Source organism: Anastrepha ludens, chromosome 6 (assembly GCF_028408465.1).
Source record: "Anastrepha ludens isolate Willacy chromosome 6, idAnaLude1.1, whole genome shotgun sequence".
Taxonomy (NCBI): domain Eukaryota; kingdom Metazoa; phylum Arthropoda; class Insecta; order Diptera; family Tephritidae; genus Anastrepha; species Anastrepha ludens.
The window spans coordinates 71,855,875-71,880,000 of record NC_071502.1 but is presented as its reverse complement, the minus strand read 5'-3'; the positions used below and the strand labels follow the sequence as shown (position 1 = coordinate 71,880,000).

The 24,126-nt window shown below is 36.6% G+C and overlaps 1 protein-coding gene across 1 annotated transcript in view; it reads right to left on the bottom strand.

Annotated features, from left to right (window-relative positions):
• Window positions 1-8,182: 8,182 nt before the first annotated feature.
• LOC128867111 (cuticular protein 47Eg) overlaps window positions 8,183-24,126 on the bottom strand; it is a 37,849-nt gene continuing 21,905 nt past the window's right edge. The window contains exons 3-4 of the mRNA XM_054108210.1: window positions 10,037-10,237; window positions 8,183-8,684 (exon numbers count right to left, since the gene is read on the bottom strand). Coding sequence (XP_053964185.1) covers window positions 8,472-8,684; window positions 10,037-10,237 — 414 coding nt within the window. The 3' untranslated portion in view covers window positions 8,183-8,471. The remainder of the gene's footprint in view (window positions 8,685-10,036; window positions 10,238-24,126) is intronic.

The following is a 24,126-nucleotide window of genomic DNA, read 5'->3' as shown; positions in this document are numbered from 1 at the left end:
CTAATAAGTTATTGTTAATCGATATCACCAACCAATTTTTGTGTATATGAATTCAGAAAGATAAAATTATCCGATGAACAAAACTTCGATATGTTGGGACTTGATATAATGACTTACATGCGGATTTTGAGAAATTTGCGTCCGAAGAACCATTAGACAGAGAGGCAGTCGAATAACTTGTGGGTATTTAACTTATCATGATGCTGGGAATAGTGTCTTTCTCAAGCAGATAACTTGAATTTTCATCTAAAAACTCCTTGTGGAATAGATAAAGTGCGCAAAGATTTTAACAAGTCGTCAAGTGTGGTCAAGTGGATGTCTGATAGGATCCAAGGTCCTACCAAATAAAGAAAGACTTGTGAAATATTGAAAAACTTGATTAAGAATTATGGTATAAATCATATAATTAAAATCATAAACATTTGTATGACCCCAACTGTATCTTTCGCTACATCTTTCGCCTTCAGGAAACCAAGCAAATTTTTGTATGTCAGATATAATATTTACAGGTTATGTTGACTATGTTTTTTGTTTTTAACAAAACCTACCTGTAGGAAATCAAGATCCGTAGGCAGTAATGAAAATTAGTTGCCTCTACGTCAATTGAATAAAATGGCAAAGAAAAAACTATTAGAAAGCACAGTTATTTGACAAATTGTATGCGAAGAGATTTATATGTGTTAGTAGTTTGCTTCCATTAATGAAAGTTGTTTCTATTACACATAATGAAGATGTTCAACCAATACATTCAAACTCGTACTCAAATAAGCTAGCATACATTTTTTGTTTTGGCTACTTGGCTCACTGCGTAACTGTGCTAGAAGACTTTTTTAAAGCCAAAGCAAAGAGGTCAACTGTGACTCTTTTAGCTTGAGTTAAACTATGGAGACACGGCATCTCGTAAGCTCTTGATGACAGAGCGACGAGGGAAGAATACGGACATCGCGTTGAATGAAAGTAAACGCCAATTGTTTCATAACCAAAGAAAAAATATAGCAAACAACGGAGTGACAAGTTGAAAATCAAATTGTGGAAAATTGAAATTATAAAAAATGCACTGAAATAATTGTAATAATATTGATAGTATCTAATAAATCTCTTCAATCCTAGTTTAGTTGGACACCTTATGCTGACACCCCTCCCTCGTGTTTTAAAAATTACTCCAGTTTGGACCAATTCTGCCTACGTCATATGCATTAAATTCCTGCATTTTATTGTTTCGAATTTTTTTTGAATTAGTTGAATTTGAAGGTATATAAATATTTCTAGGGTTTCGACAAAAATAACAAACAATGCATATCAAACTAGTTAGTTTTTTCTATTAAGTCAATAGTACAATAGTAAATCTTACTGGCTAGATTTCAAAAATTACAATAACTTAAGAACTATATTAGATAGATAGTTAATTTGAGAAAAATAGCTTGGGGAAAAGCAAGCAATTATTTTCTGGGTAGATGGATGCTCGTAAGGTATCCAGCAAACCATTTAAATTGTATGCTCGTTCTCAAGATGACATTTCACACTAAACAAATTATTTTGCTGTTCTTTGTTTGCTCCTTAACAATGGATTTCTTTGATAAAGGAGAAAATGCAAACCAGGCCGTTGAAATTGCGAATTAGGTTTAAAGAGCCGATACTGCAATAGCTAATTACGAGCAATTTTGGTTCCATCGATTCCATTCAGGCATTTTTGTTGTTAAAGATGCACGTCGCTCAGGCAGGCCCGTCGTCGGAAATGTCGATAAAATCACAAATAGTCAAAGTTGAGAGGGATGTTAGTCGTAGCATCGCCCAGGAGATAGAGATCGACCATAAACAGTTTTAAACCATAATAATGAATTTCTTTTTTACTTTAAAATGTTTTAGAAACAAGCAATAAATAATAATTAATTAACAATGAAAATAATCAATAACGAAAAGTTTACTAAACAAATTATGTCTATTAAAACCCTTTCTATTGTACCTACCTTAAAATGCACTCTTACCCTATTAAATACACGTGCGCGAAGTGAATGCAAATATATTTAATTCTCATAATATTATTAGGTATACATTTAGGGTGACTGCAATGACGGCGGAGATGCTCAGACACAACGAATGTTTTTATTTATTTCCTAGTTGAAGATGCACACAATCATACACATTCATATGTAGAAGCTGGTCTGCTATGCAAATAATACCCATTAATGACGAGTTATCGGCAGTAGCCATTTACATAAAATATGATTTTTGCAATTTATCGATAAGTCCATAAATTTATTTTAACGCTCGCTCACTTACCTATTTAATAGTGAATACCGAGCCAACTACCAAAAATTATTTATAGTTCTGTGTTTTATAGAAAGCCATTCAGCTTTTATTAAATCGTCAAAATGAAAGTGAGAGGAATAGGTATTAACATAGCATTGAAATACTTTGTAGTGAACATAGCTTTTGCGATGAGAATCCAGTTGTTAACAGATATTATTTTATTTATAATATTTTACTTTATGAGTATAAACAAGCAAATAATATAATTTCACGAGGAAATATTAATTTAATTAAAAGATGTGTAGAAATGGCAAAAAAACAGTTATTTTGTAAGAAAAACAGGGTATTTTCTATTATTTTTCATTTAAACTACAAACTGCTTTATGTAATGGGACACTTACATAAATAGTATGCAGCAATTCTTCCTGGTATAACCCTTTGTAAGTAATGAAGTAATTGTAATTTAAAAAAATATATTTGTGGTTAATTTCAAATAATATGAAATATTGAGCAAGGGTCCAAATCGTATTAAAGTGATTTTTATTTCTTTTAGATTCATCCAAGTCCTTAAGGAGAGGGGCTGGCAATACATATAACGAACGCTCAGAAGTGTCGGCCAATAGCGCGACTGACATATGAAAGGCAAGCCCCCGCGGTTGCAAGTTTGAAACTCACTACGGACATAAAGTACCAAAGTATAAAAACAATTTTTTGTAATAGCGTTTGGCTTGTGACATATATACATATATATATAATTGGCGCGTACACCCTTTTTGGGTGTTTGGCCGAGCTCCTCCTTCTATTTGTGGTGTGCGTCTTCATGTTGTTCCACAAATGGAGGGACCTACAGTTTCAAGCCGACTCCGAACGGCAGATATTTTTATGAGGAGCTTTTTCTTGGCAGAAATACACTCGGAGGTTTGCCATTGCCTGCCAAGGGGCGACCGCTATTAGAAAAATGTTTTTTTTTTTAATTTTGGTGTTTCACCGAGATTCGAACCTACGTTCTCTCTGTGAATTCCGAATGGCAGTCACGCACCAACCCACTCGGCGACGGCAGCGGCCTGCGTTAGCTAGCACCAGATTAAAATGCTTAGGAATGTAATATGAGAAGTTAGAATGTCTCGCAGTGTTAGAGCTTCAGAGTTTACTTAGGTTCGTGATGGCTTATGTGATGGCTTTTAGCCAGCCAGGTCAACTTAACCTGACCTATTGACACAATATACTACTGTGACTTATCAATTTAAAATTTGCGAGTATCCGAGGTGTGTTCAAAAACCATCGCGAATTTTGAATTTTCGCAGGTTACGTATATTCGTATTCCGATTTTCTTGTGGCGATATGTTGGTACTCATGTCTCTCACTCATGCCGGCGAGTTCGGCTCGTGCCCGTACCATTCGATTTTTTTCAATGATTTGGGCATGAGACGGGTCGTCGCGAAATTCGTACCAAAATTGCTCAATTTCGACCAAAAGCAGCATCGCATGGACATTGCTAATGAGATGTTGGACTCTGTCCGCGACGACCCAAATTTGCTCCAGAGGTTCATGACTGGTGACGAATCGTGAGTTTATGGTTATGACGTGAAAACCAAACCTCAATAATCCGAAAGGAAGCTGCCGCACGAACCAAGACCGAAAAAAGCGCGCCAAGTTCGGTCGAATGTAAAAGTTTTTCTGGCGTTGTGCATCATGAGTTCTTGTCACAGAGTAACACGGTCCATAAGGAATATTACCTGCAAATTATGCGCAATTTGCGCGAAGCAATCCGCCAGAAACGCACTTATTTGTGGAAGAACAAAAATGGGCTCTTTCATCACGATAACGCCCCTGCTCACACATCGTTGCTTGTGCTCGACTTTTTTATCAAAACCAACACACTAATGATGCCACAGCCACCGTATTCCCCAGGTGGCCCCCTGTGACTTTTTCATGTTCCCGAAACTGAAGAGACCCATGAAAGGACGACGCTACGCTACGATTGACGGGGTAAAGACGGCATCAAAGGAGGAGCTGAACAAGATAAAAAAAATTACTTTTTGAAGTGCTTCGAAAATTGGAAAAACGTTGGCACAAGTGCATAATATCTCATGGGGATTACTTTGAAGGGGACAAAATAGATATTAATGAATAAATAAATAATTCTTGAAAAAACAAAAAATTCGCGATACTTTTTGTACACACTCTTTTCCATTTCGCCATATATTTTTCTGTTTATTTTAGTAGTATTGCCATAGAGAAAAGCATTATCGAAGCCGCGATAGTGCATGTACGTATATAACAAGTAAATGGAGAGACTACCTTCAGGTTATTGAAAATAGCTTTGCAGTCGGATCGGGTTCTTTGACGGCTAATTTTTCTTTCTGGCAAAACTTTTCGGGTATCAGATTTGATGTGCATGCGGAATCTTTATTCCATCTCAATAGATTTGTAACTTTAGATAGGTTCTGCTAATCGTCGATGAGCTCGATGAAAATGTTTGCGATTAATTTTGTGCGACAAATGTTCAGAACAGGTTCCATGTGGTCTGGTATCTATGTACAGTAGGATGTCTCACCAGAATTGTTCTGGTTTTCCACCGGAATTGCAAATTATATAATATTTTGAGATTTCCGCCAAAATATTTCGGAAAAATGTTATGATTTACGTTAGGTGGACCGAAAGTAACATTAATAAGCGAATTTTTATAAAAATTTAGACAAATAATTTCTGAAAAAAATGCGTGTAGCGTAGTACACATAACAGAAGTGAAACTTTCAAGGCAGACAAAGAAAGGGGGAGAGACCCGAGAGAAAATGAGAGAGAGAGAGAGAGAGAATTCACAACGTTTGCAGAGAATTCAAATAGACTAAATCAAATACAAATAGATAAAAATATCCTTTCGCATTTACATATGCATGTATGCCCAAATAACATTGACTTATTTATTCACATGTCACAGCCCATCACATTCGTACAAGAAATCAGATACACATACGCTCAGTGAACGAGTTTCTTCCTAACAAGTGCAAAAACAATTCTGCTCTAAAGCCTATGTAGGTGTGTATGTAAGTCCTTTAAGTCCTAGTATTCATACACACATACCTACTTGCCTTTTAAACTTCCTACAAAATAATTGTTTTCATATGTAGCTACATCCATCCACGTTCAAACATATATGCGCGAGCCCAGCGCTCCCTTCTTGCTTCCGTGTACTTTTGTCTTCCACCAGTCGATATTCCGAATATTGCACTTACAAAAATAAAATACCGTGATTGACGCAAAAGCAGCAGCAAACATAACGCGAAGGCCGCTTTGGCACTACGCATTCCAAAATGTAGTAGAGCACAACAAAAACACAACGCATTCACTTTATGCCGCAATATGCGTATGTCGTCCAAACCCAAAATCTAAGCCTAGCGTCTAGAAAAAAAAAAACATTCATAGACGCAGTCGCAGCGGCCATGATTCTTTTAGTCGCAACGGCGCTGAACAATTTAAAATATTATATGGTACAAAAACAAAGAAAAAGGAGACGTGAATAGCCTAAAGTGTATCTAAGATATATATAAGGTATAGCTCTCTCTCTCTCTACGTTATATCTCTTTTCCCTCTCGCGGAACGAAAATGCCCAAAACGTTGCATGGCCTTGAAATTTTACTTTCCATTCTCGCTCGTCCATCGACGCCTAAGAAGTTTCACTTCAAAAAAAAAGGTGCTGTTTATGCTTGAAAGCGCTGCATAAATATGTTTAAAATTGTATTCACGGGGTCATCACGTGTATGCTAATATTTTTGCGAAAGATTTTTTCGGAAGTCTTAAAATATATAAAACTTTCTGGTGGAAAAGCATTATCGATTTTTTTATATGGTGAGTCATTCAGCCTAAAATACAATGATTTGGCTTTCGTTATTTAAGGTATTTCTCCCAAGATCACTATTTTCGTCGACTGAAAGGCTTATCAGTGTGGCTTTAGACCTGGAAAGTCTACCATCGACCAAATATTCACAATACGCCAAATCTTGGAAAAGGCCCATGAAAGAATCGCGAATCGACACACACCATCTTTTCGTCGATTTCAAAGTTGTATTCCACAGTACGAAAAGGAGTTATCTGTATGCCGAGATGTCTGAATTTGATATCCCCGCAAAACTAATACGGCTATGCAAGATGGAGTTGCTCAACACCAGCACTGCCGTCAAAATTGGGAAGGACCTCTCCGAGCCGTTTGATACCAAAAGAGGTTTCAGACAGGGTGACTCGCTTTCGTGTGACTGCTCTAATCTGATGTTGGAGAGCATCGTACGAGCCGCAGAACTTAATCGCTCAGGCACAATTTTTTATAAGAGCGTGCAATTGTTGGCGTATGCCGATGATATCGACACCGGCCTTAACAACCGCGCTGTTAGTTCTGCCTTCTCCAAATTGGATAAAGAAGCAAAGCAAATGGGTTTGGTGGTAAACGAGGGCAAAACGAAGTACCTCCTGTCATCAAACAAATAGTCGGCGCACTCGCGTATCAGCACCCACTTCACTGTTGACAGTTATGATTTCGAGGTTGTAAAGGACTTCGTATACCTAGGAACCAGCATTAACACCGATAACAATGTCAGCCTTGAAATCCAACGTAGAATCTCTCTTGCCAACAAGTGCTACTTTGGACTAAGTAGGCAATTGAGTATAAAGTCCTCTCTCGACGAACAAAACTAACACTCTACAAGACTCTCATCATGCCCCTCCTAACGTATAGCGCAGAAGCGTGGACGATGACAACATCCGATGAAGCGACGCTTGGAGTGTTTGAGAGAAAAATGCTGCGTAAGATTTGTGGACCTTTGCATGTTGGGAACGGCGAATATCGCAGGCGATGGAACGATGAGCTGTATGAGCTTTACGACGACATAGACATAGCGCAGTGAATAAAGATCCAGCGGCTACGTTGGCTGGGTCATGTCGTCCGAATGGATATAAACGCTCCGGCTTTGAAAGTATTCGATGCGGTCCCAGCTGATGGTAGCAGAGGAAGAGTAAGGCATCATCTGCGTTGGAAAAACCAGGTGGAGAAGGACTTGACTTCACTTGGTGTGTCCAATTGGCGCCGGTTAGCACGAGGAAGAAACGACTGGCGCGCTTTGTTAAGCTCGGCCAAAATCGCGTAAGCGGTTATCCCGCCAATTAAGAAGAAGAAAGCTTATTTCACGGACTTTTACCTAATTAGAAAACACATTTTCTGTATGTAGTTGCATTCGATGTACCCAAAATTTGTAGACTAGTGTTATCGGATAAACAAATCGAATGTTGGCATTATTCTGATTAAAATTGCAGCATTTCGAAATTATTTCGCGGCTTATTGTATTTGACTCTACCTGGGAATTTTCGTACGTCCACGACGTACAGCGAAAGTATGGGTCTAAAATGCTTTTATACTCTATGCAATGTAGGTCACTGAAAATAGCAGATATGAAAGGCGCTTGCACGCTTTTTGGGTGTTTGGTCGATTTCCTCCTCCTATTTGTGGCGTGCGTCTTGATGCTGTTCCATAAATGGATAGACCTACAGTTTACTTCGGACATATCATAAGACTCCCAAATTATCAACTCTTACAAGAAATCATAGATGAAAAAATTGAGGGAAGACGGAACGCTGAGAAATATATGGTGCTGTATGAACAAACAACATCAGGGATCTATGGCATGGTGCAAAAGAACGTGACATTCTTCATGAATTAATATCTAATTTAAATCAACAAGTGTGCAATAACACCGTATACATACACTGAACTTGATTATAAAATATATATATATATATTATATAAATAAATTATTTTTTGTATGACCGATAAAATTCGAATACGATTAGGTAAATGAAGAAGAAGAAGCCATTTTCATAAAAATATTACTTTTCTTTCACAAAACGTGACCCCTTGACGTGACTTGAGTTCAAATAAACGGCATAGTTGTTAGATAGTGTAATTTTTAATACTACACACATTTTATTAGTATTTTCGTATAAAATCATTACAGCGTGATATTATCTAATCGTAAGTATAATTGCGTTTTATTCTGATAATCTCTAAACAATCACTCTATTTTACATTTCTCCACCCTCAGTTCCGCTCTCTCTCAACACCATAAAATAGCAAACGTGTGTGTGTGTAGTTGCTTTCGCCCTTGGGTGAGTGTTGTTGTTAACTCGTATTATTTTCGGTATTTTGAATTCACAGCTATTTGATCACATGAACTCTAACCCCTTCGGTTGCCCGCAAATGAGTTGGTTTGATCCTGTGGCGGTGGTGCGGTGGCCAAATAGGCAAGAGCCTTTTGTATAGCTGGCGGAATTGGTGGTGGTGTGGGTAGATGATCACCTTGCGGTTGGAAACCATTTTCATCAGCTAGATAAGTAATGCGTATGGGCACACCTTCAGGTGAAGTATAAGAGAAGGAGCCTTGTGCTGACTGTATATACCGATGCATACATATGTAAAGAGGAAAGATTAAAAAGAAAGGGAATTTGTATTAGAAAAAAGTCAGAAAATATACTCTTTTATTGCAATATGCACAAGTATGTATTATATGTATCAATGTAGGTATTTAAATGCATTAACTGCTCATTTTATTTGAACATCAATTCGTGACTAAAGCAATATTGACGAATTTGGGTGGGTTGGCTTGCAACACTTCTTGTAATACAGCTATGCGCCATGCAACCACGAATCGCCACAAATGTCAATCTGGATTATACTCATAGTTAGTTTGCTGAATTGGTGGACCAATGAAATAAGCAGCCAAGCAACTAAGCCGGTAATCGATGAATCATTGAGCAACAATGTGCGCTGAAATCGTGTTGGCCGCGCCGCGATTTATGTACCGGCAGTTGCTTGCACCGACACACACACAAGCGTACAAACTTACAGATATTGCGCAAACGACAAGCTCATCGCCATGCTTTAAGCAGCTCCAGCCACTGCAGGTTGTGCATGTTGGCCCCACATTAGTTAAACAATGTAGGTATAAATCGATGATGATCTGAGGTCTGCAGTGCCCATTGAGTGATACTGCAATAGTAGTTTGCTGCTGGTGTAGATAGGGTCTGCTGGCGCTGGCATTCATGATTTGAAGATGTAGCTTTTGCTCTTTCTTTTGCCGGTTGCACTGGCTGAGTTAGCGGCAAATGTTATTGGTTCAACAACCACTGTTACAACGCAGTGTTATTGCGTTGGAATTTTTGAATACGCTTGCGGATTTAAAAATGCTGCAGAACTACTTAAAGTCACGTGTCAAACACCTACGACACATGGAAAAACCAAGAATAAGTAGTGTGAGTGTACCTATACACACTCGTCTGCACGCTCGTCTGCATGATTGCAGCACTGCCAGAGCAATTCTTCATTGATATTGCGCTCAATGCTTGCCATTAGTAACGCAACACTTTTCAGCAGCAATTTATTGGGCGTTTACGGATCTCTGTCGCTATACTGTATTGCCGTGCGGGTGTATTAGCATGAAATTGCTTCTTCAGCAATATTTCTTAGCACTTTGAGGGACGATAAATGGGTGCGCTGCAAGTTCGTGAACCGGTACATGCGGCCACAGCATTTTGTAATTTGTTTAATTCTACATATTCAATATTTTACATAGCACAGTTTACAGTCTGATTTATCGCTGTTGTGGCAAGCAAATTTGCTAATATATTAGTTGTAAAAATATATGTTTGCGCACTCATCATACATACAATGCCATACAACTACATCTTTATTTACCAATGATTTATATTACAAGTTCGGTTTTAAGTTATTATAAAATATTACCTGTCCCTCCGCTTCAGAGCCAGCATTTTTCAAATATCCCTCCTCTTCTGCTTGTATGCCGTTACCGGTCTCATAAGAATACTTGTATGAACCATCGAAGTTGACCTCTTGTTCTTGCCGTATGATGGGTATCGGTTCTGATGTAGGACCCTGAGGTCTCGCCAAAGTTATATCAAGCAGCAAGGCTATCACGAAACTAATCTGAAAGAAAAATACAAAAGCAAGAAAGTTTTTCGCTTATTGTATGTTTCAATCTGTCCTCGTAAAATAATTTAAAGTTGAAACAACTCTGTGGAACTGTGGAACTACTCTAAGAGAGTGGGATAAAGCTGCGCTAATTTCTTAATATTGATATACTCAAATATTTAAAATTGTTGAAATATTGAAATACTTCTACTCAGGATTTTTTCGCAGCCCATCTCAGTCCAATATGTACCATACAAACGGATAGCTAAGCAACTATAAAGACATTTTCTGATGTAAGGGTAAACTCGAAGAAATGCGTGCAAAGCCACATACAGACTGAGTGAACTTGGCTGGTGCCATGGTACTGATTCTACCCACTTAGAAGACATATAGATGCAAAACAACCAAAAATAAAAAAGCGATGACACGCTGGTAGTTTCTGAATACTTATCTAAACAAAAGGTTTATTTTTGGCTGATTATAGGTATTCTTTCGCAAAGGGGCGATATGCTAATGCCCAGGATTCGGTCGGTTAAGTTACTTGTGCTCCAGTATATTAATCCTCATGGATCCAGATTCCATGTGGTTAAACTAATGAACTTTCGTCGTTAAGCGTCAGATACTGTGGGAGTCTTAAGAGATTCGGTTGCGCAGTGATGGCAATTTGGCCTGCTTACTTGACAAGCGGGAGACACTGGAGTGTAAAAAATAAAAGACGGAGCTAAACATGCTTATTGTATTTATTTTAAGAGTATAATCTAGCCAGTTCTAACAGTTAAGGAAAAACTAAAAAGAAAAATCGTGCCATGCAGTTAACCACATGTCTATGTGGTAAGGATATCCAAGAAAATTGCCACCAGTAGTACTGGTCGACATGATCCTAGGGTCTGGCTTCTGAAAGTAAAATTTTGGTTTCTTTTACGTTACTAATAGAAGGAAAAATAATATTTTTGATCAAAGTTTGCTTTGTATAAATCATGCAATTGTTTGACTAACCATTGTTTTTATTGCTAGGTTTTCAAACCTACTTCTGTAGGAGTTTGAGAGTTGCGGAAAAGTTGGATGCCATTCAGGTATTCCCCCAATTACGAATAATGCTTTGCAGATTACTGGGAAGTATCCTAATCTAGAACCTGCATAGTCGCGCTACAAGGGCTAATTAGATTCGGCGAGAGATTGGTATGGCTTTAGGATGTGTAGGGACTAATAGTAGTAATAGTATTAATGGGCCTCTGTATTCATCGAGTCACCTCTTTTTGTGTAAAAAAAGTCTGTGTTAACACAGCCCTTGCCATTCGAAAACGATGTTTTTCCAATACATACAATTTTCTAATTAAGAAATGAAAAGGGTGTTGGCTTCAACCTGCACTTGTACCGTTTAGGTAAACCTATGAGTAGATACTACATCAGCTAATCTGTTCATACGGCCACCTTGGAATTGATATTGTGATTTGGTAATCACAATGTTAATGCATTTGCGAAAAAATTTCTTTTAAGTATATCCTAGATGATTTTACTGCGTTGGGAGCATTTTTAGTTTTAGCAAATAAGTTTTTGTACCACACTTTCGAGGAATTTACTGAAATTACAGATATTTCCATAAATATTAATTGTTTTAAACCCTATAAGTTAAATATTACTCGCTTTCTTAATAGCAGCAACAATAGTTTAGTCGCCTGGGTTTTGGCACATCTTATCCCCTTCCAATTACCGCAAAAATGTAGTGGTAACAGTCCATACATAAACTCCATTTGTAATAATCTACTATTCAATGATTCATATTTTATATGGCACACTAGATGTCGGAAGGACGAAACGATATTTTTGGCTTTGGAACTTTGGTGCTATATCATAGCCACCACTATTTTTCTGTATTTTTGCGCACACCATTGTCTTGGTCCTTATTTTACTTAACACTATTTATTGTTATATTTATCTCGAAGGTATCCTTCCATTTCCAAGGCATCCTGTTTTTGTTTCTCATTGGCATTTGTGAATGAACCGTTTCCTACTTACAATTATTTTCATTATTAAGTTATATGTTTACACACACACTCAGGATTCTTATGTGTTCACTCCGAATATATCTGTTTATTTCTTTTCAAGGATATCACTTCTCAACCGAAAAATTGGAATGTTTTCGTGTTCAACACTGCACACAGCACTTGAAAAGTGTATGTTGTATACTGTGTGGTAAGCAGAATGAACAGGAATATTTATACCGAAAAACTTACTGAGTGCCTACCTTGGTGTGCCTTAGAGTGAAGATTCACTTGAACTTTGTACATATTACATACAAAGTGCCACAAATATATTTAATGAATTGTTTCATTGGTTGGTGCGGGCAGCAACAAATACGTCAACGGCTATTGCTTTACGATCAGTTATAATTGAATATGTATGTGTGTATGTATGTGCTTGCATAGGTACGTAGGAGAGTTGGTGATATCAGCAATAATAAAAACGACAGCAGCAACAAGAGCGGCACCGACAACAGAAGCCGTGATGGTAGATTCGTTGCTTTTGCTCTCTGCATAAAAGGAAGAAGCAGCCAAAGCCAAAGCAGAAGCAACGTAAGCGCAAACGCCAACCGTTAACCGTCAACCGTCAACATGCTGCAAATTACATGTAAATAAGCTAAGACCACATTTGTGGCTATTCGAGCAATTTATCCAAATGAGATGAACAAACATATTTTCATACAGAGTGTACAGTGGTACGATGTTGTGGAAAAATGATAAATGGCTTCATTGCGAGTAGTATACATACGAGTATATAGAGATTGAGAACTATGCAAATGTACATCTTCTTACCTATTTAAGTACTCTTGCACTTATATTTTTGCTTAATTTCTACTCACTCATATAACTCAAGTATAAATTTAATCATTAATCCATGTCTTAAATTTTCTTTACATCGAGTTGAACGTACACATTATTTCTATATCTGTGTTGATATTTGTGCAGAAGAGATATTCGAGTTTCGTTTAACCTGAAATTAGGTGTTCAAAGTAGTAGAAAGAATTTTCGTAGAACTAAGGCAAAATAAAAGAAATAGCTCTGATGCTAACCCGTATTCACAGTGGAGGGAGGCCATATTGCGGTGCGGCTACTCGACTACAGTGAATTGGACACAGACAAGTCTTGAGCTGATACAATTGTGGAACTCTGTGTAAAATTTTTTGTTTACAAAGATCTGTTTTTTTCATATCTATTATCTTAATTTTTTACATAAATTTAGCATGATTTTTCCTTCTTAGTTAGTAGTAGTTAGTAAAAAAGAAGCGTAAATAAATATGGGTATTATTAGTAGGCAAAAATAAGAGTGAAGTAGAGAATTCAGTATTTGTATGCTGCAATGAAGGAGTTAATGGAGTCCAGGTTAAGTCTACCGGCAAAAATTTGTGCACTAATAAATTACTTCATTAATAATACACTGACGAATATTGCCGACTGGTGCGCTTTTATGTTGTTTTGTATTTATTAAAGTGGGAAAACCTTTCCCAAGATCGGAACAAAATTTTGAAAATTTGATTTGATTTTAAGTTAAAGCATTCGAACTGACACGAAATGACACGAGACGAAAATTAATTCACTGGTAGGTAGAGATCGGGTTTGGAACCCACTACGGGTATGAAACACCGAGGGATACAAAGGTTTCTTCAAACAACCTAACCTTAACTTTATTCAAACAGGAACACAAATTTTAATAAATAGCCAATTGAAAACAAAAAAATTTATATGGGATTTGCACCTCAGCCGCCTGAAGAATTTATTCATCGATAAGGAAAGCAATTACGTTGAATGTTTAGGTATGAACAAAATAAATAAAAATAAATAAATAATAGCAGATTATTTTAATGGAATTGCCTTAAAAATCTAAGGTTACCCATTACAGTTTTGTAACTTGTTTTTAATTTATTTTCAATGATATTAATTTCTTAACCATAATTTTTGGAATAATCGGTGCCACACATTTCCGGAAAAGTGCCCAAACAAAAGTTTTAGTTTATAATAAAAGTTATTTTTCACGTTTGAACAAATTCAGAAATATTACAATACAAAAATATTAAAAACAAATTTTAAAAACTTTATTTTTAATAAAATTGTGGAATCATAAATACCATATAAATGTTTATTTTAAATGGGAAAAATTCGCATCTTAAACGAAAGTTTCGAATTACCGCTAAGAGTACAAAAATTAAAAGCCTTGAAAATGCGTTGAAGAGACCTCTATCTGACAGTATAAGTGCCATCAAAATTGGTTTAACCGTTTCGGAAATTAATGGAAAAACAGACAGACTGACAAGCAAATTTTTTTTTTTTTTTTTTATATTTCCTCCATTTATTTTATACATCTGTCCTTTGACATTAAGTATGTTGTTTAACAATTTGGTCAGGATTTATTTAGACAAGCAAATAAACAAATAAATTTAAAATATTTGTTTACATTTCGTTCACATGTAAGTAAAAATTTAAGCATAAAAAGTGTATTTATAAAATTGTTATTTGGCAATATCTCGACAACTATATGACAAAGAATAAATATCTGGATTCTCTGACTCAGCCATCCCATTACGTAAGTGTTAGTTGGTTTAGTTCTAATTCGAGTACATAATCTCAATTCTCTGAGCTAAAATTTTTTTACAGAATGTAAATTTTTATTAATTTATTCTTAATTAACTTAGAAGCAATACTTTTTTTTTATTTGGCACTTTTAATTCTTTGTCTCCATAGTTTTACCACACTAACGTTATCTGAAGCCAAAGTTTGCGCCACACGTACCCACGGTAAAACGTGCGAACTCAATGCCGTATGGACAAATAGTTTTAAATATGTGCAGAGACGGGCGTTTAGTCGTCTTTTGTAGTGGCCAAAAGAGGCGCGCATTCTTTGCTACAGAAAGCAAGTAAATGAAGTAATTACCCAGTTTTTCGTTATTTTATTTTCTTATAATATATTACAACTATTTTTCTAACATAATTTGCCACCAAATTCCAAATACTAGAAAATCGTCACATTCACACGCATTTCGTTGGGGGTGTTAGTAACCGGTCACTCTGCTCTGGCATCTACGAGTACGAGAATTGCAAGCGGCCTCATTGCCAGCGTGTATATAATATGTTGCTGGCTGGGCTTCTATCAAGCTAGGCTTCTGGCAGCTAATCAAGCTAGAGTGGTTGTCAATTTAATAATAGTTTACATAAATTTGTAAGCATGCATGTATAAACATGCGTCAGCTGTACATATGTTTACGTTGCATTAATGTCAATTTAAAAAAAATGTTTGCAATCAAAAAATAATTATCAGTTATGTTGGGGAGGTACTAGTCTGTCTGTATGTATCCATATACGAGTATATATAGGTACATGTAGGTATGTATGCGCCTTCAAGGTCCTTTTTTCTGATTTTAATAGCAATTTGTCAGCTTCGGCATCCGAATTTTTTAAAATTTTGGCAGCTGCCATAGGTTCACACATTGGTTCCGTCGAACCACAACTATGTGCACATATGTATGTTTATATTTTTGAGCATGGCTCTATCGTTTGGCCAAGTAATAATTGAGCTTTGCATACGGCATTCATAATTTAGATGTAAGATAAAAACATTTATTACAAAAAATCCTTTCTTAATCATAATCATATTTAAAACTATGTAAAAACGTACATACAGTTTAAAGGTATCTTAGAATAAAAAAGCGAGTTTTCAGTAGAGGCGTGACTGTTTTGTATTTTAATAAAAATGCACCCTTAACTTTTTTATGGCCTGACAATATTAAAAATCTCGTGATGAAGATCACGGACAACCAATGTTTGGAACAGATTAAGAATTAGCCAAACTACCCTGCATTGATATGGTTTAAATTATGTGTCTTTGAATAACACAAAATTGCTTTACAGTTTAAGCAAGCTCAACTTCTAATAAAAATGGAAACGGCGCACAGTATTTCCTAAAAGGTGGTAGGTGGAAAAAGTCATGGTGAGAGTTGGTAGAAGAAACTTGTTTAGTATAGAGAAGGAAAATTAAAAGTCGGTATACAAAATGTCACATCATTTACTCGACCTATTGTACCCTCATCGTTGATTCTTAGTATTTCTCTGTTCTTAATTTTAGTATCTCCCCCTCTGTATTGAGATTTCGTTCCATCTCTAGTAAAATATATTTACGCAGGTGTTTCTGCCGCTTATATGTACATCTGCGTTGGGCAAAAGCAAATTTTAGTATTCTATTATACTCCCTTTTATATACAAATCTTACAAAAATAGCAATAAGTACCACTCACGGAAAATCTCTCTCGCAGTTTAGAATATTACTGAAATATAGGTATCTTGCAACTCACAGTATTGAAGAATAGTACAAAAAAGAGAAAAGAAGTAACAAGAAGTGAAAAATTAGTGCATTCTGCTCTAGCGGAGCGCTAGTAAATTATGTCCATTTGCAAATTGATCGAGCCCCCGCTAAGCGCATTAGTAAGCAAATATGCAGTATTTTCCCCTTGCGAGCTGTACATATTTGAAAGTAACTTGAAATGGTATGGAAATTCCACTAAGAAGCTTTCAGAGATTATTAAGTACCGTCCCAGCAATTAACGGGAAAAACTTTCGGTTTCTTTTACTTTTTAACAAAAATATAAAACTATTTCCAAAAAAAAAAAAAAATTTGTAAGTATAGTTTATCCTAAAAAAATAAATACGTAAAAATAAATTTAAATATCAAAATAAACCGGAGAATTTTCACTTTAAAAACAAGTATACATTCTACTCAAATATGAACGAGACGTTATCAATAAAACGGTCCGCGGATGACATATAGCAAAAATAGATTTTTTGTTTTTTGGTAGGACTGTTATAAGCTTACATGGCAAATTTCAGCGTGATATCTCACATAGTTTGTTTTCTGTGCTACTGTAAGCAAGTCAAGTTCGAGTGTGTTCTTCGAATTCTTTTTTATGACTTCAATTGTCTCAAAATGTTTTCCACGGAGCGGCAACTTGAGCTTGGGAAACAGGAAAAAGTCACATGGAGCCATATCAGGCGAATACGGGGACTTGCGGAACGCTATTAACATTATTTTTGTTCAAATAATCGCGAGCAAGACGTGATGTGTGAGCTGGTGCATTATCGTGATGCAAGAACCACGACTGGTTGCCCCACAATTCCTTCCTTTTAAGACGAATGTTTTCGCGCAAACGCTTTAAAACGTCTAAATAATATTCGGCGTTAACCGATTTTGCGATTTGTGCGATTTTCAAGCACAATTTCCTTTACTTTTCCGATGTTTTTATCGTTTACTGATGTTGCTGGACGACGTTCATGAGGTAAGTTTTCAACCGATGTACGGCCCTCTTTGAACGATTTGTACCACTGGAAAAAACGTGCACGCGATAGAGCAGAGCCCCCATAGGTTGTCTGCAACATTTTTAAGGCGTCTGAAGCCGAAATTTTGTTGGAATAACAAAATTTCAAACAAATTCTTTGTTCAACTTGAATTTCTATCGTTAAATTCGAAGAACACACTCGAGCTTGTCTTGTTTACAGTAGCACAGAAAACAAACTATGTGACATTTCACGCTGAAATTTGCCATATAAGCTTATAACAGTCCTACCCAAAAACAAAAAATCTATTTTTGCCATATGCCATCCGCGGACCGTTTTATTGATAACGTCTCGTTCATATTTGAGTAGAAGGTATATATTTTTTATTTTTAACATATAAAACTAATATCGTATTTCAATGAAAGGGACTAGAAATATGACTATTCGAGACAACGCGATCTGAGTAACACCTAGCCGCACACAAAATTTTTAGAAATATTTCAAAACCTGAAGTTAAAAAGTAATATATGTATAACCAGAAAAGCAGTGTAGTACATCATTCTGCCAGAACCAAAGATCATCAAAGTCCATATCTTCAATTTCTACTCACACAAAGTTGTATCTTCAGCAGCAGTTTCCAAGAAATGTGCCAATGATGCCATAATTCTTAAGCTCAGCTCTTGCAACTTAGAAATTACCAACTGCCTTATGTTCCTCGTCACGTAGCTATCTTGGTTCTTCGATCTTCTCCTCATTTAGGTACACATATTGCGGATCGGAGGCTCAGCAATTTACTAAGCTCGCAAAAAAATGCATCTCTTGCCAGTACTAGTTCTGATCAGTTTGTTGACCCAGTTCTGGCCTATATGATATCAGTTAACCTCGAAAGTTTTTGTAATTTTATTTATAAGTAATTATACATATAATTAACCTGTAGATTGATGTGGTAAGGAACTCTCTGCATAGAACCTAAGCTACACCACTTTTCTACACACAACAAAATTGTCTGAATTTAGTTGGCATTTAAGTGTTATATTTATGCACTTATACATATTGATATATATGTATAAATAGAAACATACTTGTTGAAATGCTAATTTGCTTATCAAAACAAAATTACCGGAGAATTTTAATTGGATCTACTACTTTGTTTGCTTACCAGCGTCGACTGACAATTCAGTGATTAATTAATTCACAGTCTTATACATGTCCGACCATATGGCATATTTTTATATGTATGTGTATACTTATGTCTGTGCATTCATGTTTTTATTTTTCTGTGCCTGTAAATTTGTATATTAAGAATTCTGATATAATAGTGGACAATGTTTTAATAGTTTATGAGCATTTCATTTGGCGTACAACGAAATGTGGATGTTGATGGAGATCTTCTTGATGGCAGTCGCGAAGACGAAAATGCTCAGAGAATACCAAATGGGAAGGAAGTCAGTAACCTCAGCAACAGTTGCACTGAAATGTGCTGGTGATGGAAACTATGTAAAAATGAAGTAGAAATAATATGACAGCAGGGAAATGAATTTAAATAGGAAAAAATGCGCTACTAATAATAAAAAATACTTATAAGACAGAAATTGTGGACTTAAACAAAAAGGAAGCTCATACATTTTGGAATCATTTTTTTTGGAACTACCAGTAGCTTATTTCCGTTGACCTTGCGATATAACCATTGACCTTGCAAAGTGTAATCATCTTTCATTTTTACGTACATTAAATGTTTTTTTCCCGTTGAGAACCTCGATGGTCTCTTTAAGTGTCTCATCTTGTACCTGCATTGCCGATACCCAATCGTTATCGATATTAACTACTCGATGGACTGACTCTGCAACCGTTATCGGTTCCGTTGGTGGAAATGTCGGACTTCTACTTAAGTCATCAGCCAATGTATTTTTGCACCGGCACGATGGGCACATTTAAAATCTAACTCCTGTGGTTTGAGCCACCACCTAACCACTCGTGGTAACAATGGGTCGTTGCTTTTATCACTGCTATAGCATTGCAGTCAGTGATTTCGTTAAATTTTTGTCCGATTAAATACAACCTATATCGTTGCAACGTTTCAACTATTGCCAAAACCTCTAACTCATGGCTGCCATAGTTGCGTTCTGCTTCATTGCATTGCCTACTAAAGTAAAACACAGGCTTCCAATCAGTACCGTTGTTGTTTTGCAACAGCACCCCGGACAATCCTATGGAACTTGCATCCGTGTGCACCTTATGAGTTTTCTGCGTCGTACATTACTAGTTACTGGCTTTGTAATTATCATCGCTTTTAGCTTTTCAAAGGCATCGTTCTGTTCTTTGTTCCACACAAACTCTATGTTTTTTTCAGCAGCATCGTTAACGAAAGAGCCAGTATACAATATTCGTTAACACATTTTCTGAAATAACTTGTTACTCCTAAATATTGTTGTACCTCTTTGGTCGAAGTCGGTTTTGGTTATTCCTCGATAACCTTCGTTTTATTTTTACCTGGACGTATTCCGTCGCTATTTATATCGTGACCCAAAAACTGAACCTGCTGAACCATAAACGTACACTTGGATGGTCTAAGTGCTAAACCTGTAGCTTTGATAGCTTCCAGAAACTCTTTAAGGACCATGATGTCTTCGTCGACGGTTCTCGTGTCTATGATAACCTCGTCAACATAGCTTTCCACCTTATCACGATGTTTCAATGACTTAATTAAGTTAACAACTATTTCCTGGAAAACCATAGGACCATTTACCAGACCCAAAAGCATAACGTTATGCTCAAATAAACCCTGGTGGGTTAAAAATGCTGTATATTTTTTTGAACTTTCGTTCATCGGTACTTGGTAATAACCGGAGGTCATGTCCAATGTAGTAAAATATTTGTTCCCTGAAAGAAGCGAGAGTTGTTCTTCCACTATTGGCATTACGTAGTTCTTCTTAACTGTGACCTCGTTAAGCGCGCGGTAATCAATGCACATTCGATTTTCGATGTTAGATTATTTTACTAAAAGTACTGAAGCTGCGTGAGGTGAACTACTTGGACTTATAATACCGCCAAAATTCTCAGGAGCGTTGTGAAAAAGGGACTTGATATATCTTACCTCGTATACGACCTGATTTAGTTACCTCTATCGTCATTTGTGCTCTTTTGCATCTGCCAATTCGGCTTATATCTTCGGCAAAACAATTTTGCTTATAAACTAAAAGGTTACGTACCTTGCTCTTATCTTCTTCCGATAAATCGGTGGATATGTTCAAATTGTTTGTTTTTATTTCGTCTAAATGTAGTACTCCTTTGTCTGCAAATAATGTGAGACCCATTGTTTTGTAAAACGTCGCGACCCAATAAAATGTCATAGGGCAGCAGGCTATCCGCGACAATGTACAATATTATCTCTCGCTGAACGTTATCAACATTTGCAACAAAATTGACTTGTTTCGACACTTGCACTTAGACCCGCCGAATCTTGTGAAACATTTATTTGCTCCCAGTATCTGCATGCCATCTGCTGCTGATTCGCGAGTTAAAGAGCATACGCTTCCGGTATCAATAAAAGCTTCGAACTCCTTTCCATTTAACCCTACCACTTTCATAATTGGCTGTGCTTCATCCTTTTCATTGATTTTGAATGCGTTAACAAATTGTGACCAGGACTGAAACACCGGTTGCGCATCCAGCCAACGTTTGGCCATGCCTTTCATTTGGTGCTGAATTGCAATCAACATCATTTCTTCTTTCCAACCGTGACATTTCTGCAATTGTTCAGCTCGGATTAAAAACTGCGTTGGTTATGTTGAACTTTTGAGTGGATCGAATTCAGGCATTACACCGATCATGTCTTGAATCGTCACTCTTGGATACGATACTCTACGTAAATCATCAACTGACTCCCAGGTTTGTTTCTTCGTTCTCTTCCTCGATTGCGACTTCTTCTTCTATTCTCCAGCTTTGCCGTTGTCGTTGATACTAGGCTTGCCATTTGTCGTTGACATATTGTAATTAATATTAATTACACAGGTCTGTGAAATTTCAAATATTTTCAGTTACAAGGGCAATCAGGCAGGTATGTTTTTCCGCCAAATATGAAACTGGTGCTTAGATGATTCAAGATATTAGATGATCCAAGTTATTAGTAATAAGTAATTTTAGGTTAAATGGCTCAAAAATGGATATTTTGAACACTTTTGTAAAATTTTTTGGAAAACCGAATTTTTTTTAATTCTTCAATATGGTATCATATAAAATACATTTTCGGCTTTAAGTAATTTTTGGTCTCCCAAAAAAATTGTCTGGTTTGAAAGGCCAGACTCGTATTCAACACGAATACACAAAAAACGCTCCCGATTTTCTTGCAACTGTCCAGCAGTTTCTATCTGGCTGTAATTTTACAGTACTTGTTTTGTTATATACGAGTAAATATATGATATACTATATTAATATGGTATTTATTGTAAAAAAAAATTAAAACAATAAACCAACAAATAGATAGAGCAATAAGTAATATCGACGACAACATCGCGCAGGGACAAACCGCAAGCAAAAAAAGCTGCACGAATTTCAAGCTGCACTAATTATCGAGATACTACATATGTACATACATATGTTTATAGTGTGGAGAAACATAGAGATGAGTGGCTTTATTTTGCCCAATATGGGAAGTATCGCCTATTAGTTATATACCACTCACTGTCCTACAATTTTATGTGTTTTGTTCATTTTAATTTCATTTGGTTAATTTAAAACGTTTTATTGCTTCCAAACGCAGCAGAGGTACTCACGTAAACTTTTAAACACCTCTGAGGTTTACATAACACATTTCAACATTTGTCATATTGTATGTAGAAGCAGGTGATGCTTGTGCAGATAATGAGAACAGCTGATGTGGTTGCGACTATACATTTTCTTTAAATTACTCGCTTTTGCTATTGTTTCATTTTGCAGCTTCATTAATAACGCTCAGTCATCAAGTATGTATGTATATGTGTACTCATATATGAACGCGGACAACGACGCACAGCGTGTTTTTGATAGCTCTTCAGATAGCGGCAAGTTGATACGGAAATGTAAAACAACAAAAAAAAAAAAAAACAAAAAATAAACAGAATACATTTCGCACATTTTATGTAAATTAAAGTGCGTGCAGTAAACTGTAGATTTTGGTGAAGCGGATTACTTTCGTGATTTTAAAGAGGATCCAAAATTATATACAACTTCATGTAACTACGGCATCCGCTAAGGAAAAGAGAAAGTTTAAAAAATTGCGCAAATACACTAAGACTTTAACCTTGGTTATTGCAAAAAATGGGACAACAATTTCTAGACTGTCTCTCTCTTCGGTTATGACAGCAAAGTATTTTGACTGCATAGGTAACCGGCTGTTGCTTAATAGCTTGATGAACATTAATAAAAGACATTTTGTGTAGATCAACAGATCTATTCGTATTCGTATTCTAAGTTCGTTCTCACTTGGCAAATTTTATTACTTACGAAATTGGAGGTGACAAGCAATCAAGTGCTTGGTGCTCATGCAAGCTGTCCGTATTTTATTCGCACGCGCTTTTTTACTGTTTTTTCCATTTGATCAGCGACTAAAATTTAAACAAATTTTTATTATTTATCTATTTAAAAAAAAATTCTCAAAAATAATGGACTATGAATAAGTTCGTTACGGTTTTACAACAGATGGCGTAACTTGATTATTATTCCATCGATCCACATTTCCAAACATTCATTGGAGAGCTACTGTCGTAAGGCACAAACGTCAGTATAAGTTTTTTATTTGAAGCGTAAACAACAATATTTTTACCACACTTGAAAATGTCGAATTTCGTGCCAAATAATGTGTTTTTGCGGGGAATTCTTCTTCATTATTTTAATATGAAGAAAAAAGCAGCCGAAAGTCATCGTATCTTGGTGGAAGTTTATGGTGAGCATGCTCTATCTGAGCGAACGTGCCAGAAGTGGTTTGCACGCTTTAAAAGTGGTGATTTTGGCTTGGAAGACGAAGAACGCGAGGGTGCGCCGCCAAAGTTCATGGATACCGAATTGGAGGAATTGCTCGATCAAGATCCGGCTCAAACGCAAGAAGAGGTTGCAAAAACTTTGGGAGTTGATCAATCAACCATTTCCAAACGTTTAAAAGCCATGGGAATGATCCGAAAGGTAGGCCATTGGGTGCCGTATGAATTGAAGCCAAGAGACGTTGAACGCCGTTTTATGGCATGCGAACAACTGCTTCAACGGCACAAAAGAAAGGGTTTTTTGCATCGAATTGTGACTGGCGATGAAAAGTGGGTCCATTACGACAATCCAAAACGTCGGGCAACGTATGGATACCCTGGCCATGCTTCAACATCGACGTCGGCGCAGAATATTCATGGCCTGAAGGTTATGCTGTGTATCTGGTGGGACCAGCTGGGTGTTGTGTATTATGAGCTACTGAAACCGAATGAAACGATTACGGGGGATGTCTACCGACGACAATTGATGCGTTTGAGCCGAGCACTGCGAGAAAAACGGCCGCAATACGCCGATAGACACGACAAAGTTATTTTGCAACATGACAATGCTCGGCCACATGTTGCACAAGTGGTCA